This window comes from Chaetodon trifascialis, chromosome 11, assembly GCF_039877785.1.
Source record: "Chaetodon trifascialis isolate fChaTrf1 chromosome 11, fChaTrf1.hap1, whole genome shotgun sequence".
Taxonomy (NCBI): domain Eukaryota; kingdom Metazoa; phylum Chordata; class Actinopteri; order Chaetodontiformes; family Chaetodontidae; genus Chaetodon; species Chaetodon trifascialis.
The window spans coordinates 27,592,762-27,611,341 of NC_092066.1; the positions used below are offsets into that span (position 1 = coordinate 27,592,762).

General features: G+C 43.8%; 1 protein-coding gene across 1 annotated transcript in view; it reads right to left on the reverse strand.

Moving 5' to 3' along the window:
* Window positions 1-18,580, reverse strand: part of rnf31 (ring finger protein 31) — a 150,507-nt gene that overhangs the window by 36,243 nt on the left and 95,684 nt on the right. Inside the window, exons 18-19 of the mRNA XM_070974644.1 lie at window positions 10,827-10,941; window positions 9,450-9,562 (exon numbers count right to left, since the gene is read on the reverse strand). Coding sequence (XP_070830745.1) covers window positions 9,450-9,562; window positions 10,827-10,941 — 228 coding nt within the window. The remainder of the gene's footprint in view (window positions 1-9,449; window positions 9,563-10,826; window positions 10,942-18,580) is intronic.

Below are 18,580 nucleotides of genomic sequence, written 5' to 3' on the forward strand. Positions count from 1 at the left end.
GTAATTTCCGACAGTTGTTATGGTTGTGTGTTGTGTAGTGACTCCGGTTTATGATGATGATCATTGGTACCTGTCCAGCTCCTCCATGGTCCTGACTTTGGCTTGCTCTGGCGTTCCGTTAAGCTTAATGAATATTTTACAATTATTGGTCCATGTGCTTTGAATTTTTCCCTGTTTTTTCAAGTTGCGTGCTTTTCTTGCGATGTCGGAGTTTCTTTTTGTAAGATGCTCATTTATGAAAACGTTTGTTCCTTTCAGTTTCCTTCCCTGTTTCAGCAGTGCAGTCTTGTGTTTTCTGTTTACAAACCTCATGATTATGGCTGGTGTATTGCTGTCGTTTCTCCGGGGCAGAGGGTGGCATGCTTCTACGTTGTTTAGATCCACTGCAATTCCCTTTGAGTGGAGGAAGGCAGCTACCTGTTGCTCTGCCAATCTGTCATCCTGCTCGCCAGGCTGTCCCCCGTTGTCAGCGGTCACCGCCAGGGCGTATGACCAGGGCTTGATGTGGAGCCCGGTAACAATCACGTCATTGATCCTGGAGTACTGCTCTAGCTCCGCCACTCTGTTCTCCAGTTCCACCAGACGCCGGTCTTTCTCGGCGTTCTGGATCCGGAGAGCCTTCACCTCCTCCACCAGCTCCAGGATGCCTTTCTGCTGCTGTTTAACCACAGAAATCTCCTCAGCCAAAAACTCCAAAGTTTTCTTGAGTTCGTCGCCCTCCTCTGCTGTCATTGCCCTCTTCGGCGGCATGCTGCTGCTAGGTAACGCCGCCCAGCCTCGGTCAGCTGAATGGACCCATAATGGATGGATGGATGGATGGATGTTATAACAAATATACTGTGAGACAAAGATGAGAATGTGCCTTTAATTAAATGAACATGATTTGCAGAGCAGTATAACACCTCTCAGTGGAAAATACAGAGAAAGTGCATACAGAAGCAAATATGTTGCAGGTCTGATAATTGTTGCATTTGGTCATAGCTGTGACCTCAAGCAAGAAAGGTAGGAACACAAAGAATGCATAACAACTCCATATATTGAAGACATTGAGCAGTATTAAGAAGTAAGAGACACAAAATGTCTTTTGAGGTGAGAAGGTAAGTATTGTGGATGTCATGACTGTTGAGTTACAGCACACACCCTGAGAGACTGAAGGAAAGATAAGAAGAAACACGCAGACACAAGCCGATCTGCGAAGACGATACCCTGCTGAAGAGACCTGAGCAACGAAAGACAACCAATGAGGAGGCGGCGTCTGCAACTGCACAATTCATACTTTGTATAATAAAACGCTGGGTCAGGAAAGCACAGGCAGTCAGATTTCGAGAACTGACACACTTTTGTTGTTGGTCAGGGAATAGAAGATCAGACCCAGAGCTCCGTATGCTGTACTTTGATTGCTGAATTAAATACTGATTTAAGCCTAAATACCTTATCCTATTGCTTCATTAACGAACATGCAGGATCCTCTCACACATAATGATGAAGTAGATTGAGCACAGATCCAACAAGAGTAATTCGTAACTATAGCTGAGAAATAAATATAACGGAGTAAAAAGTACAATATTTCCCTCTAACATGTAGTGGAGTGTAAGTACAAAGTACAATAACATGGAAAAACTCAAGTAAAGTACTGTATTTGGAAGTATTTTGAATAAAGTATTTGGAATAAATGCTCAAAAGGCTTGCCATAAGCGCAGCAATGTTTGATATCAAGAATTTGGAATAAATGCTCAAAAGGCTTGCCATAGGAGCCGGCACCGACACATCACTAGTGGACAGACATTTCAGCTACAAAGGGTTACCTATCAGTTAAACTGTTTTCATGGAGATGCTAATGTTTTCTTTATAGCTTTACACCAAATGAAGGCTTTGAAACCATCTGAATGGACAATTAACAGGTCTCAAGAGGCCCCCAGACTCAGATAACACTGACTCTTTTGCGTGTCTGTATGCTTTCTTTACTCACATCACATCAGGATAATGCAAGCAATATGTTTGATTCAACTTTGGATGTTCCCACAGCACTAAACTCACAGTTTGTGTGGTATCAAAGTTTTCCCCATGTTTCTAGCTTGTAAAATGACAAAACTATTACCTTAACTCTCATAAGCATGTTTGTTCAGGTTTCTACCATGGAACCAAACTGCCATCTAGAGACTAGTAGCGGTTGGGTTTTAGATACTTGACATGAGACAATTATAATTACTAGTGCTTAATTCACCAAATATAATCTGCCTTTCCCTGTTCCTTTGTTCTATTAGCAGTTATACTATTAGTCATCATATAAGTTAGTATTAGTATTGAAGAATGTTTGTTGTGGCTCTGTTTTCTGTTATGTCTTTTGTTTTTGCTCACATTGACACTCTCCCTCTCTCTCCGGTAGTGTGAGTGACGAGGGGGCGGAGCGATCTCCAGGAGCACTGATTCTCCTGGCACACCTGCAGCTTGTTTCTGCCTAATCATCTGGCTTCATAAGCCACCCTCTCGCAAGTCCCCAGTGCCAGATTATTCTCTATGCTTCCCGCACTTCCACGCAGCTAGAGATCATCCGCCTCTCGTCACGAGCAAACCACAGTGTGTTTTTTCTCTCGAGTCATTAGTTTATTCTGGTTGTCTTTTGTTGCACTTTGTCCTGGCTTTTTTCCCTACCAAGGTGATTTTCTGTTTGGAGTTTTTAGTTGGTACTTTGTTGTGAGTATTTCTGTTGCTACTTTGTTTTTTGATAGTCATTCTGATGAACTGATTTTCTGTTGTCACTTTGTTAATAAATTATTTTTGTTGAACTCTGCTCCTGGGTCCGGGTTTCCATTGTCTGGCCGTAACAATGTTATTATTATTATTATTGTTATCAACAAAATGTCTGATGCATGTATATTGGTGTCAACACACATGTTGTGAACAACAACATGTGACTGAAAGTTGACCATTTAAACTCTTTATTATTATTATTATTTAAAATTTTAGGACAAAATATCAGCGTATTAATTGAATTAACAATTTCATTGACAGTGAGAGGTTAATCAGTCTCTTTCCTCTGAGTAGCCCTTACTGAGGGACATGTTAGATTGTAGAGAAATTCGATTATATCTGTGTTGTCAGCAGGGAATTGGGTAGGTTTCGTGAATGACAGATGGGATTACAGATAGTTCCACCGAGGGGGTTCTAATCTGATGAATTTATTGAGAAGCTGGCTCCTAATTTGATATGCAAGGAGATGCCCCGCCTTCTCTCCATGCTCATACAGAATTCCACATAATCTGAGAAGTGATTTTTCTCTTTCTTGTGTTGAGGGGAGATTATAGTTCATCTGCAACCTCTGGCGTTCTTTCTCCAATTCCAAAGAAGGGGCCACTGCCAGCCGTCTATCAAGCTTGGCTATATTTTTCATAAGATGTTCCTTTTTTTTGTTTTTTCAGTCTGTTTTTTTTGTGCAGAATAGGATATAATCTCTCCTTGTATTACAACTTTTAATGCTTCCCATAGGAGCGATGGAGATATGGAAAATCATTATCAATTAAAAAATTATCAGTCACTTTGGAAATTGTGTCATAAAATTTGTCATCATACAACAAAGTGCAATTCAACTTCCATGGAGGGCATATTTTCTAAGGGGGACCGGAGTGAGAGACTGAATAATAACGGAGCATGATCAGAGATAACTATGGGTAAATAATCTATTCCATGAAGGACAGGGAGAAAATAACTGTCAATGAAAAGGTAATCAATTCTTGAGAATGATTTATGAACTTGAGAATAAAAAGAAAACTGTTTCGGTTGAGGAATCGCCATGGGTCTATACATCCTGAAGGGGAATCTCTTTTTAAGCTGGATTTGTCCAATACGGTCTGTTGTGCAATTTAGATCACCACCCAAAATCAGGTGATGGGAACCTAAGTTGGGTAGTAACGCAATGATTTTTTTTATTGAATGCTTCGTCATCTCAATTGGGAGCATAGAGATTGGCAAAAACCACAGACATATTATAAAGGGCACCGGAGACAATCACAAAGCAACCCTGAAGGTCAGCTATTATATTTGCAGGGGTGAACTGTATTTTTTTTTGTGAAGCAGAACAGCTGTACCCCTGGCCTTACTAGAAAAATTAGAATGGAATGTTTGACCCACCCAAGATGCCCTCAACCTATGGTGGTCTTTAGTCGTGAAATGGGTTTCTTTAGGGCTGGGCAGATAGAATGATAGCGATATGTCTCGCGATAGACACGTCATCAATATAAATATAAAATGCGTTCAATAAAGCATTAGATTTCAATTTTTTTTTTTCTTCGTCAGAAGAAACCTGAAGTTTGCGAAGCGAGGTTGGTTGCATGAACAAAGGCACTCACTCTCAGGTAACTGAGTAACGTAGGGAGTAATCGCTAATCAGTGAGAGAGACACACTAACACGGCAATCATGTAACATTATCAAGTTTGGTTGCGCTGTGTCATCGTCACGTGTTTGTTGCTCCGCGAGGAGTGAGATGAGAAATAGAAAGTGAGCGCTGCAGCGAGCAAAGAAATCGTCAATAGAACAGGGAAAGTCAGCTCGCCAGTATGGAGTTTTTTGGATTTTATAAGTCGGACCGTAGTCAGACCAATGTGGTCTGTAACTTATGCAAGACTTTCGTCCCCACCAAGACCGGTAATACCACAAACTTGTTTAACCACCTTCTCCGCGCTCACTCTTTGGAGCGCAGCCGTATTCGCCAACGTCCGCCAACCGCAGCACCACCGCACAAGCAGCAGACCACCATGCAGAGGTATCTGCTTCAGTGCCTGATGACAAATCATCTAAAAGGCATGAAGACGTAACGGAGGCAGCGGCATATCATATAGCTAAAGCAGGCATGTCAAACTCATTCCACAAAGGGCCGTGTGGCTGCAGGTTTTTCCTCCAACCAATTAAGAGCACACAGTCTGACCAATCAGCCGTCTGAAGACTGAGATCAGCTAATGAAATGAGTCAAGTCTGGTGTGCTGCTGCTTGGTTGGAAAGAAAACCTTCAGCCACTCGGCCCTTTGTGGAATGAGTTTGACATGCCTGAGCTAAAGACATGCTTCAGCTGAGCACTGAGGAGAAGCCAGGTTATAAACATCTCTTACACGTGCTTTTTTTTTTTTTAAAACACACTTGCAATAAAAATATAATTGAATAGTTCATGTATGTTTAGAGTAAGAAGAGTGACTAAAGTTGTTCATATGTCTAGGCTGGTTTTATAGTTCAGTCAGTGTTACTGTACTGTCTATCATGTTTGTTTGTTTGTATGTTACAGATGTTAAGTCTACCTCAGTTTCTGCTATGTTTCCAAAATACTGCACATATTTGAAAAATAATTATTGATATCGACCGATATAAAACACTTATATCGCAATAGAGTTTTCAGCCATATCGCCCAGCCCTAGGTTTCTTGCAAGAAAGCAATTTCAGTGTTCAAATGCTTTAAATGGGAAAATATTCTACTTCTCTTGACTTGACCATTTATTCCTTTTACATTCCACGAGACAAATCTGAGACATGTATCTTTATCTCTTGTAGCATTAGCCATAATCAAACAGATCCATCACAATATGAAAAGAAACGGCAAAGAGCCTTAGAGAGAGGTGAAGAAGAGAAAAAAAAGAGTGGAGAGAGAGTGGAAGAGAAAAAAAAAAGGCAAACAAAAAATACAACAATGCATTGGCAGGACCCAGTACCCTCCCCCTCCTCCCACCCACCTGCACCACCACCACCTCCCATCCCGCCCCCCTCACACAAAAGAGCCCAGAACCCCATCCTACGCTCGCCCTCCAAACTGACGAGGTGCAGGACATTACACTTGAAATTTTCCCAGTAGATCGTCCCGGTCCTAACTACCATACACACTAACCTTCATAATCAGATTGAAAAAAAAGTGCACAGCCATGGGCGATTCGGGCAATTTGCTTAAACGAGAAAAGAACATTTCAGAAGGCTGCTAATTAGTATAAATCTTGCTTAGAAATTCAGTTTCACAGCCAGTTTAAATCAACTTAAAAAAAAGTTAAGAGTCCAAACAGATCCAGCCTACCGAGAGTTAGTTACCATTATGCACACTCTGCCATCTTTGATACAATGTAGCACAGCCGTGAAACATCTCACAATCTGTCTTGGATGCAGAATAGCAACCGATATGTCTGCTCCTCACCTTTGATACAATGTAGCACATAATCCATCCTTGTAATGTAGCGTCCTCATGCAGTATCACAGAAAACTGATCGGAAAAGGGGGGGAGACCTGTTCATCCGTCTTCATTCGTGTGTGATCTTGTTCTGCCTCAGAAACTTCGACTTCTTCTTTGGATTGAAAAGTCTTACGTTCCCCCTTGTAATCAACCTGGAGTTTTGCTGGGTAGATGATTCCGTATCTGATGTTGTGTTGTCTCAGGATGGCTTTGGCGTTGATGAATTTGGCTCTGTTCTATTGTATCTCCTGAGGGTAATCTGGATATATTCCAATGTGGGCATTTTCTAAGGTGAGAGGTCCCCTTTCTTGTGCCAGCCGTTGGATCTTGCATTTATCCTGGAGACAGATGAATCTGACCCACACTGATAGAGGTTTGCCTGCGGGTGGAGGTTCTGGCAGGGCAGATGGAGAATGGTGAGGGACTGGGAGATCCACGCATTCAAGGACCAAATAATGTAAAAAAGAAAGTTTAAAAAAACGTTGTTGCATCGCTTCCCTCTCTCCCTTCTTTTAGACCAACAATCTTCAAGTTATAATTCCGACTTCTTCTTTCCATCTCTGTATTTTTCTCGCAGAGTTTTTCAAGTTCATTCTCCACAGTTTCCAGCTGTAATTTGAGCCCATTGGACTTGGTCTCCTCTGCACCAATTCGTTGTTCAGCTTGTTCAACTCGAGTTGTCAGGGCCACTATTTTATTGTCCAGGTCACCTATTTGTCCAGATATCTGTTTGGACAATGCGTTCCCACGCCTAATAGCATTCATGAGCTTGCTTGAGCTGTATTCTTCTTTCTCCTCTAACTGCCATTGTCGGTTTGGATTGTTTGGTCTTTCGTTTGCGCGTGAGAGTCAGGACGGCATTGTCGGACACTGGGCCTTTGCATCGCAGGCTTGAGCTCATTTAAGCTCACAGTAATAATTCAAAGAGTTTCAACTTCATTAAATGCCTAAAAAAATAAATAAATTCATCACATTTATGGCATTATGTGAAAATAAATTGAGGAGGCTGGAAGTGTTACTCCTCGCTAACACTACATACCGGAAGTCCCTCACCCATTCAGGGCGCTGATGGCACAGAAGTAGGCATTTTCTATGCTGCTTTGAATCAAGAGTTGGTGTCATGGGCTATAACAATCTCAATCTTCATTAGACTCGTTTGGTCCATCATTAATTCCAAAAATTAACACTACATTCACATCCTCATTTTTCTTCAAAACTACTTCTCAATAGTTTGGCAACAAACTCATTCCTTTTACTATTTTGCTAAAGTTTCTTCATCCAGTTGTTTGTGTCACATCATATAATCCATATTGTTTGTCGTATCATTAATTATTCATATCCATTGTCATTGTTGTGTCAAATAATACTTTTCATTTAAGTCGTGGTCAGATACTGTCTTTTTGAGCTGGAAATAGACGATCACTGTATTGTAAAATCCTTCTGAGCTGAGGAAGGTTGGTGCCCCATTTTATATTAATGAGTGCAAACATTAAATCCAAAGGTTTAACGACCTAATTCCCCTACACTGGTCTTATTAGATCTTTGCGCTGCATTGACCATGGTATCCTGTTGCAGAGACTGGAACAGTTCATTGGCATTGATGGAACTGCACTAAACTGGTTTAAATCCTACTTTTCAGATCGCTCTCAGCTTCATGTTAATGATGACTCCCCTGTGCATAAATATAGATACATATATATCCTATATATGCTTCCTTTAAACGTTCATTGTTATGCAGATTACACCCCGTTATATTTATCAATGAAGCCAGATGAAACCAGTCAGTTAACTAGACTACAAGTGTGTCTTCAGGACATAAAGACCTGGATGACCAGCAATTTTCTGTTGCTAAACTTGGACAAAACTGAAGTTATAGTAGAAGGCCTTCATAACTTCCAGGTAGGATTATTGCAATTCCTTACTACCAGGCTGCCCAATTTGTTGCTTAATATTCCCCAGTTGCTCCAGAACACTGAAGCATTTACTCTCCCAGTAAAGTTTAGAATTAAAATCCTTCTCCTTGCTGACAAAGCGACCTTCGACCTTCACCAACTAATTTCAATAATTTCATGATCAAAATCATCAAACTGTTTTTTAGACCCCATCCCGTCTAAGCTACTTAAAGAAGTTTTACCTTTCATTGACTCTTCCGTATTAGACATGATCAATCTGTCTTTATCAACAGGCTATGTACCACAGTCCTTTAAAGTAGCTGTGATAAAACCTCTACTTAAAAAGCCTACTCTTGATCCAGGAGTGTTAGCCAACTGTAGACCGATATCCAACCTTCCCTTTCTCTCAAAAACTCTTGAGAAAGCAGTTGGTAATCAGCTGTGCGACTTTCTACACAAAATAGTTTATTTGAGGATTTCCAGTCAGGATTTAGAGTGCATCATAGCACAGAGACAGCACTGGTTAAAGTTACAAATGACCTTCTAATTGCATCTGATAAAGGATTTGTCTCTGTACTAGTCTTATTGGATCTTAGCGCTGCATTTGACACCATTGACCATGGTGTTGCTAAACTTGGACAAAACTGAAGTTATAGTAGAAGGCCTTCATAACTTCCAGGTAGGATTATTGCAATTCCTTACTACCAGGCTGCCCAAATTTGTTGCTGAATATTCTCCAGTTGCTCCAGAACACTGGAGCATGTATTCTGACAAAAAACAGGAAGAGAGATCATATTTCTCCAATATTAGCCACTCTGCACTGGCTCCCTATAAAGTTTAGAATAGAATCAAAAATTCTCCTCCTTACTTACAAAGCCATAAATGGCCAGGCACCTTCTTATCTTAAAGAGCTCATAGTACCTTATTACCCCATTCGAACACTGCGTTCCCAGAATGCAGGTCTATTGTCTGTTGTCTGTTGGCTATTGGCTATTGCCCCATATATGCTTATACTGATTACTGATTGCCCGAAACACACAATAGCAAACCCTAATTTGCAAACCAGTCCAACAAATCAGTGGTCAACAACAAATCCTGTCATGTTTCATGAATCAGACATAGGGTTATTTTCAGTGCAAAAAAAAAAAAAATGCTGGTCTACATGTTACTGTACCAGGATACATTTATAATTTCAAATCATTTCAACAACAGACTGGCATACACTGGGAATTGAAAATAAACATACTTTAGGGATTTATTATATTTTTTCTGCTACATATAACTATTACATCACATGATGACATGATAATTACGGTGTGAAATTGTGATACAGGACTACAATATGTGCCAGACTTACAGTGTGGAAAGGGTTGTTGCAGCCACTGCAGAACTGGTAACGACACTGTGAGCAACAGAAATGCATGCAGCCTCCTTTAGACAGTGCATACTGAAAGCGACAGTTAGGACAGGCTGGAGGGAAGGAAGAGAGGAAGAGTAACAGGCAGGATATGAATGGTGAGAAAGATGAAGAAGAAAAACAGAAAAAGTAAGAAGAGAGGCTGTGTCAGTACAGTGTGGTAAATTATTCTACTCTTGCACAGTATGTGTAGATCATTCATTCATTGAATTAATGTGTTGTATCCCTGAGTCACATGGGGAGGTCAAATTAAGGGCAGGTTGGGTGTAACTGTGGGCTAAACACATGCCAGGAGTTGATATCTCACCTGAGCACCATCACCTGAATACCACCTGCCCAGCCAATGGTATGGGGGTATGAAGGTACTGTATGTATGAAGGTATGAAGAACCTCCAGGAGTAGATGGCCATTGCGGTCCTTAAACCATTTAAATATTTAGAATATTCAACAAGAAGTGTATCACTGTACCAATCCTGGACAATAAAAAATAAAAATAAGAACAAGATATAAAATCTCCAATTTCTGGATTCCACTGCGCACAGCTCTATGTTTTGTTCCGTCGTCAGCACAGCCTCATATTCCATATGCCTTCCCATTTTTGTTGACTTCAGATTTTGACAGGACACTGGGGAATGCTCAACTCCTTGCATAAAGTGCCATCAGATCTTTAATGACCACAGTTAGTCAGGACCTTGGTTTAACATCTCAGCCAAAGGACGGCATCTCCTACAGAACAACACCCCAAAAACTACATTGGGGAATTAGGACTCTGTTCCCTAAGGGCCCACCAACACTACTTGCAATAGCAACTTGTTTTTTTCTCATTTGTCTCCCATCCAAGTACCCAGTCAAGTCCACACTTGCTTAGATTGAGGCATTCAGCAGAAACAAGGTACATGATGGTATTGATGCTGACAGGAAAAAAAAAATGCTGACCTGACTACTGAATTAAACTCGTCTCTCAAGTCTTCTGATCATCAGAAGATTTTTATGTGAAACATCACTCCAAGTATGACAGTCTTCTGTTTGAAGCACTCAACTGCAGCTTAGTGACATTGGTGGGTATAATATTAACTTCATTTTCAAAGCATTTGAGTTGAAAATAACAGGGATGGTTTAATAAAGTTCAACGTGGGCAAAGATTGCAAATCTATTACTAGAGCACATCTAGCTAAAGCAGAACCATGTATTATCTTTAACAACTGCTTCAAGAAAATAATACTGTAGAAATCTGTGTGTGTGTGTGTGTGTGTGTGTGTGTGTGTGTGTGTGTGTGTGTGTGTGTGTGTGTGTGTGTGTGTGCGCACGCGCACTTACTGATTCCATTGTCTCTGAGATATCCAGCCAGGCCCTGTCTCTGATACTCTGGATCATTCTCTCTCTTCCATGACTGGAACTGTTCACAGGACAGACCAGCATGCTGAGACTCCCACTGCAGAGACAAGAGCAAAACATGCATATACTGTTCCATTGGTAACCACCTGTCCATTCCCTGATGAAATCAACGCTTTACAGGGGATGAAAGGGAACTAAAGGGAACAAAATTTTAAGTTTATTTTTTCAAGTTATGTTCAGTTAAATTGGTTCACTATGTTTAACATTATATCTACACTAACAAATTATTCAGGAATACTTTAGTTAACTAAAAAGAGAGTGGTTCGTCATATCTGTTGAAAAGATTCAGATTTTTTTTTTCCAGCGAATCAAAACTTTTACAGAGCATTGTAGAGTGGGGCTGCATGGTGGTGCACAGCCTCACAGCAACAAAGTTGCCGGTTCGATTCCCGGGTCGGGAATTTCTGTGTGAAGTTTGCATGTTCTTCCCATGCATGCGTGGGTTTTCTCCGGGCACTCCGGCTTCCTCCCACAGACCAAAAACATGCTCAGTAGGTTAATTAGTGACTGTAAAATTGCCCCTAGGGGTGAGTGTGAGTGTGAATGGTTGTGTGTTTTTGCCCTGCGATCAACTGGCGACCGGTCCAGGGTGTACCCTGCCTCTCGCCCGTTGACGGCTGGGATAGGCTCCAGCACCCCCATCCATAGAAAATGGATGGATGGATGTAGAGTGCTGTCAGTGTTGATGGCATCTCTGAATGTGCCTAGATGCAAATGCTATGAATGCTATGAATGTATAGGATAAAAAGTACTTCTTTGGGAATGTGTAATTAATATTATAAAGATTAGTTCAGATTAATGGGCACACAGGCTTATGTCAGGTATGATGGAAAAAACAAATACATTAAAAAGTCTGCTGTAATGGAGGTGAAATTGTATCTCAGAAAAGTGTTAATATTGTAACAGTCACTCCCATGGGAATCTGCTGCTGCTAAAATAACATTGCCAAAAAACTCAAGTTCCTGTTTTGCAGAACAAGGCTTTTGTTTTCTGAAGAAAGTTTGTGTGCTATTATTTAGTGCCATTTTGATTATGCATTCTCTGCTCAGCAAACTGGTTTGAACTTAAACTAGGAACAAACTGTAGATGATGTAAAATGAAGAATTCAGTTGGGTAAGACTGCCGCCACTCCTCCTTGAACTGCCACCTTATTGTGGTGGAGGAGTTTGAGTACCCGAATGATCCTAGAGGCTATGTTGTCCAGGGCTTAATGCCCCTGGTAGGGTCTCCCAAGGCAAACAGGTTCTAGGTGACGGGTCAGACTAAGAGCAGTTCAAGAAGCCCCTATGAAAGAAATCAAAGCAAGGAAGCGTACGTCGCCCGGATTGGCGTCACCGGGGCCCCGCCCTGGAGCCAGGCCTGGGGTTGGGGCTCGCAGGCGAGCGCCTGGTGGCCGGGTCTTTGCCCACGGGACCCGGCCGGGCACAGCCCGAAGGAGCGACGTGGGCCCGCCTTCCCGTAGGCCCACCACCCGCAGGAAGGATCAGAAGGGGCCGGTGCTATGTGGAATGGGTAGCAGTCGTGGGCGGGGGCCCCCGACGACCCAAACCCTGGACAACGACTCTGGCTATGGGGACATGGAATATCACCTCACTGTGGGGGAAAGAGCCTGAGCTAGTGCGGGAGGTTGAGCGGTACCGGCTAGAGATAGTCGGGCTCAAATCCACGCACAGTCTGGGCTCTGGAACCCAACTCCTTGAGAGAGGCTGGACTCCCTTCTACTCTGGAGTTGCCCGCGGTGAGAGGCGGCGAGCTGGTGTGGGCTTGCTTATAGCCCCCCAGCTCAGCCGCCATGTGTTGGAGTTCTCCCCGCTGAGCGAGAGGGTCGCTTCCCTGCGCCTTCGGGTTGGGGATAGGTCATTTTTATGGACAGGATTTCTAGGCGCAGCCAGGGGCCGGAGGGGGTTCGGTTCAGGGGCCGGCAGATTTCGTCTCTGCTTTTCGCGGATGATGTTGTCTTGTTGGCTACCTCGAGCCAGGACCTTCAGCATGCGCTGGGGCGGTTCGCAGCCGAGTGTGAAGCAGCTGGGATGAGAGTCAGCACCTCCAAGTCCGAGGCCATGGTTCTCGACCGGAAAAAGGTGGCTTGCTCCCTTCAGGTTGAGGGAGAGTTCCTGCCTCAAGTGGAGGAGTTTAAGTATCTTGGGATCCTGTTCACGAGTGAGGGAAGGATGGAACGTAAGATTGACAGGCGGCTCGGTGCAGCGGCTGCAGTAATGCGGTCGCTGTATAGGTCTGTCGTGGTAAAGAAGGAGCTGAGCCGAAAGGCGAAGCTCTCGATTTACTGGTCAATCTACGTTCCTACCCTCACCTATGGTCATGAACTTTGGGTCATGACCGAAAGAACGAGGTCCCGGATACAAGCGGCTGAAATGAGTTTCCTCCGCAGGGTGGCGGGGCACTCCCTTAGAGATAGGGTGAGGAGCTCTGTCACCCGGGAGGAGCTCAGAGTAGAGTCCATTTTTTCCCGCTTCATCTGGGGCCGGGTCGCGGGGGGAGCAGTCTGAGCAGGGACGCCCAAACTTCCCTCTCCCCCGACACTTCCCCCAGCTCTTCCAGGGGGATCCCGAGGCATTCCCAGGCCAGCCGAGTGACATAGTCACATCAGTGTGTCCTGGGTCTTCCCCGGGGCCTCCTGCACCGATCCGCCTGTCAATCTCACGCCCCATCCTTCCCTCACTCGTGAACAGGATCCCAAGATACTTAAACTCCTCCACTTGAGGCAGGAACTCTCCCCCAACCTGAAGGGAGCAAGCCACCTTTTTCCGGTCGAGAGCCATGGCCTCGGACTTGGAGGTACTGACTCTCATCCCAGCTGCTTCACACTCGGCTGCGAACCGCCCCAATGCATGCTGAAGGTCCTGGCTCGAGGGAGCCAACAAGACAACATCATCCACGAAAAGCAGAGACGAAATCTGCCGGCTCCCGAACCGAACTCCCTCCGGCCCCTGGCTATGCCTAAAAATTCTATCCATAAAAATGATGAACAGAACCGATGACAAAGCGCAGCCCTGCCGGAGTCCAACATGCACCGGGAACAGGTCCGACTTACTGCCGGCAATGCGGACCAAGCTCCTGCTCCGGTTGTACAGGGACTGGGACTGTACAACCCTCAACAGAGGGCCTCCAACCCCATATTCCTGGAGCACCTCCACCAGGACGCGAGGGACACGGTCGAATGCTTTCTCCAAGTCCACAAAGCATTTGTGGACTGGTTGGGCAAACTCCCCTGAACCCTCAAGCACCCTGTGGAGGGTATAGAGCTGGTCCAGTGTTCCACGGCCAGGACAAAAGCCACATTGTTCCTCCTGAATCCGAGGTTCGACTATCGGCTGGATCCTCCTCTCCAGTACCCTGAAATAGACTTTCCCAGAAAGGCTGAGGAGTGTGATCCCCGATAGTTGGAACACACCCTCCGGTCCCCCTTATTAAAAAGAGGGACCACCAGCCCAGTCTGCCAGTCCAGAGGCACCATCCCTGACTGCCATGCGATGTTGCAGAGGCGTGTCAACCAAGACATTCCTACAATGTCCAGAGACTTGAGGTACTTAGGGCTGATCTCATCCACTCCCGGTGCTTTACCACTGAAGAGTCACCAGTCTCTGCTTCCTCTGCAGAGGACATGACAGTGGGATTGAGGAGATCCTCGAAGTATTCCTTCCACCGCCCAACAATATCCCCAGTCGAGGTCAACAGCTCTCCATCTCCACTGTAAATAGTGTTGACAGAAAGCTGCTTCCCTTTCCTGAGGCGCCGAATGGTTTGCCAGAGTTTCCTCGAGGCCAACCGGTAGTCCTCCTCCATGGCCTCCCCGACCTCCTCCCAGATCTGAGTTTTTGCTTCTACAACTGCCCAAGCTGCCGCACGCTTGGCCTGCCGGTACCCATCAGCTGCCTCAGGAGTCCCATGAGCCAACCAGGCCCGACAGGACTTCTTCAGCTTGACGGCATCCCTTACTTCCAGTGTCCACCACCAGGTTCGGGGGTTGCCGCCACGACGGGCACCGCCGACTTTACGGCCACAGCTACAGACGGCTGCATCAACAATGGAAGTGGAGAACATGGTCCATTCGGACTCAATGTCTCCAACCTCCCTCGGAATCTGGTCAAAGCTCTCTCGGAGGTGGGAGTTGAAAATCTCCTTGACAGCAGGTTCTGCCAAACGCTCCCAACAGACCCTCATGGTACGTTTGGGTCTGTCCCACTTTCTCCCCTGCCAGCGAATCCACTCATCACCAGGTGGTGATCAGTTGATAGCTCAGCCCCTCTCTTTACCCGAGTGTCCAAGACATATCGCCGAAGGCCAGATGATACGACTACAAAGTCGATAATTGACCTCCGGCCTAGGGTGTCCTGGTGCCACGTGTACCGATGGACACCCTTATGCTTGAACATGGTGTTCGTTATGGACAAACTGCGACTAGCACAGAAATCCAATAACAGAACACCACTCGGGTTCAGATCGGGGAGGCCGTTCCTCCCAATCAAACCCCTCCAGGTGTCACTGTCGCTACCCACATGAGCATTGAAGTCCCCCAGCAGAACAATGGAGTCCCCGGTTGGAGCACTTTCCAGTACCCCTCCCAGGGACTCCAAGATGGCCGGGTACCCTGCACTGCCGTTCGGCCCATAGGCCGAAACAACAGTGAGAGACCTATCCCCGACCCGAAGGCGCATGGAAACAACCCTCTCGCTCAGCGAGGAGAACTCCAACACATGGCGGCTGAGCTGGGGGGCTATAAGTAAGCCCACACCAGCTTGCTGCCTCTCACCGCGGGCAACTCCAGAGTAGAAGAGCGTCCAGCCTCTCTCAAGGAGTTGGGTTCCAGAGCCCAGACTGTGCGTGGAGGTGAGCCCGACTATCTCTAGTTGGTACCACTCAACAGTATCACTCTTTCCCCCCAGTGAGGTGACATTCCATGTCCCCATAGCTAGTCGTTGTCCAGGGTTTGGGTTTGTCACCTAGAACCTATTTGCCTTGGGAGACCCTACCAGGGGCATTAAGCCCCGGACAACATAACCTCTAGGATCATTCGGGTGCTCAAACTCCTCCACCACGATAAGGTGTCGGTTCAAGGAGGAGTTAAAGAGCTCATAGTACCCTATTACTCCACTAGAACACTGTGTTCCCAGAATGTGCAGGCTTGCTTGTTTCTGTCAGGATCTGTCATGTCTCGGTTTTCTTTTGTTTCCTGTTTTATTTTGATAGTCTCGTTTTCCCCTGTTCTTCCGGTCTCGGTTTGCAAGGCAGACACCCCCTCATTTAAGATTAGACTTAAACCTTTCCTTTTTGACAAAGCTTCCAATTGGGCTGGCTCAGACTTGCCTTTGACCAGCTCCTATTTATGCTGCTTTAGGATTAGACTGCCAGGGGAGTTCCAATGATACACAGAGCTCCTGTGTTCTTTTCTCTATCTCCATCTGTATGCATTCATGTCCTACTAAAGCGCTTAAAAAAACTTATCTGCTTCCCCAGACTCTTTGTGCTTTTTCATTTCACCTAGTTCTGCTTGAGGTTTCTGCCTGTTAAAATAATGTTTTTCCTTGCCACTGTTGCCAAGTGTTTGCTCATGATGGAATTGTTGGATCTAAAGAGTATGGTCTGTACTAGCTCTATGTACCAGCTCTATGTGGAAAGTGTCCTGAAACAATTTCTGTTGCGATTTGGTGCTATATAAATAAAACTGAATTAAATCGAATTGAATTGAAGTGAATTGCAATTTCAATGGGTGTTTCTAAATGTTTGTGTTTTCAGATAACAATAGTCCATACTCAGCATAACTATAATACGAGGGCCAAAGTGTGTTTATATGAAGTGCCTTGAGTGAATAATTTACAGCAGTAAATACCCCACATAAAGTTTTTAAATATGAGAGTGGCTTATAGAAGTCAGACTAACACTTTTTCATGCAACAGGGTAACAAATTACTAATGAAATTTGCAATTACATTGTTTAGCTGTCTTCATTTTTTGATTTATGAGTCATTTGTTTCTTTAATTGTGTTGGTTGGTTTTCAATTTCACGATTGTGCTGTTTAGTTTCTATGATTAATATCCTTTTATTGTTTGTGTTTTCTTTTTCTTTTAACATCTTGCAACCATGTTGAAATAAATAAATGTTTTCACTTTAACATGTTTTCCTTTGGATCCTCAATCAATCAATCAATCAATCAATCAAGAGACTCTCAACCTTCAAAACAATGCAATTCAACTTGAAGACAATGTGAATTTTGAAGGAATTAGCAGTGTCAGCTGCAAGTGTATTCCAACGTAACAGTCTAAGCATGAAGAATATGTACAGATTACCCTCTGAGTGCAACTCAGAAATGGATCAGATCAGTGATTTTACTATATGCAAGTAGGTGCACTCTTTCAGCCAGTGGTGGCTCCTGACAAATTTCTCAGGGGGGGCAACTGTTGCGATGATGGCTAAGATGACCCGTTCAATGAGTAAAATAATAATAAATAAAAGTCAGATAGCTAACGTTACAGTGTTACATTGTATTGTTTAATTTGGTTTTCCTCTTCAACCACTAGATGGCAACATCAGACATGAATTGTACATACTGTACAGTATTTTTGTATAGCTGTATCAAGTTAAATGTCTCAAATACAATAAATTAGGCTCCACAATAAAACACTTCCACTGTGGCCATCAATAGATACATTGTCATCTTCTAGTTTGCCCATGAAATCAGTGTTAACACAATCTACAATTTATAGGCACCATGGATGCCATAGCAATAATCAAATCAAATCAAATCAAATCAAATCAAATCAAATCAAATCAAATCAAATCAAATCAAATCAAATCATACTATCATCAAAACTGCAATATTGGCTAATATTGGAGAAATATGATCTCTCTTCCTCATTTTTGTCAAAGCACGTGCTGCAGTGTTCTGAAGCAACTGGAGAATATTCAGCAACAAATTTGGGTAGCCTAATAGAAAGGAATTGCAATAATCCAACTTGAAAGTTACGAATCCATGGACTAGTTTTTCTGCATAGTTTTGAGACAGGATATGCCTATATTTTTGCAATGTTACACAGGTGAAAAAGGCATTCCATGAAATGGACACATCCTGATCAAAACTCCCAGATTCTTTACAGTGGTGCCGGAGGCCAGCGCAATGCCATCCATATCTGCTATATAATCAGAAAGTGAGTTTCTAAGGTGTTCAGGGCCTAGTACTATAATTGATTGATTTCTTCTGGCTTCATTGGTAAATAGAGCTGTCTGCGTAGCAATTAAAATTTATTGAGTCTTTTCTGACAACGTTCCCTGAAGGAAACATATACAGGGTGAATGGAATGTGTCCAAGCACAGAACCCTGTGGAAATCCATAGGGTAAAACCTCTTTAAGCGGCTCAGTTGGGATGGGGTCTAAAATACAGGTAGATGATTTTGATGACAAAATTATTGAAATTAGTTGGTGAAGGTTGACAGATGAAAAACGGTCTAAAACTATGCCAGGTTTAATGATAGTTGCTATGTTATGCTATGTTATACAATGTAATTGCTAAATCAGTACCTGCCAAGGGCAGGAGGTGGTGAATTCTGTCTTCAATAGTAAGAGCTTTATTATTAAAGAGGCTCATGAAGTCATTGCTACTGTCGGCGAAAGGAATTGTTCAATGGAATTATGGCTCTCTGTCAACATGGCTACAGTGCTG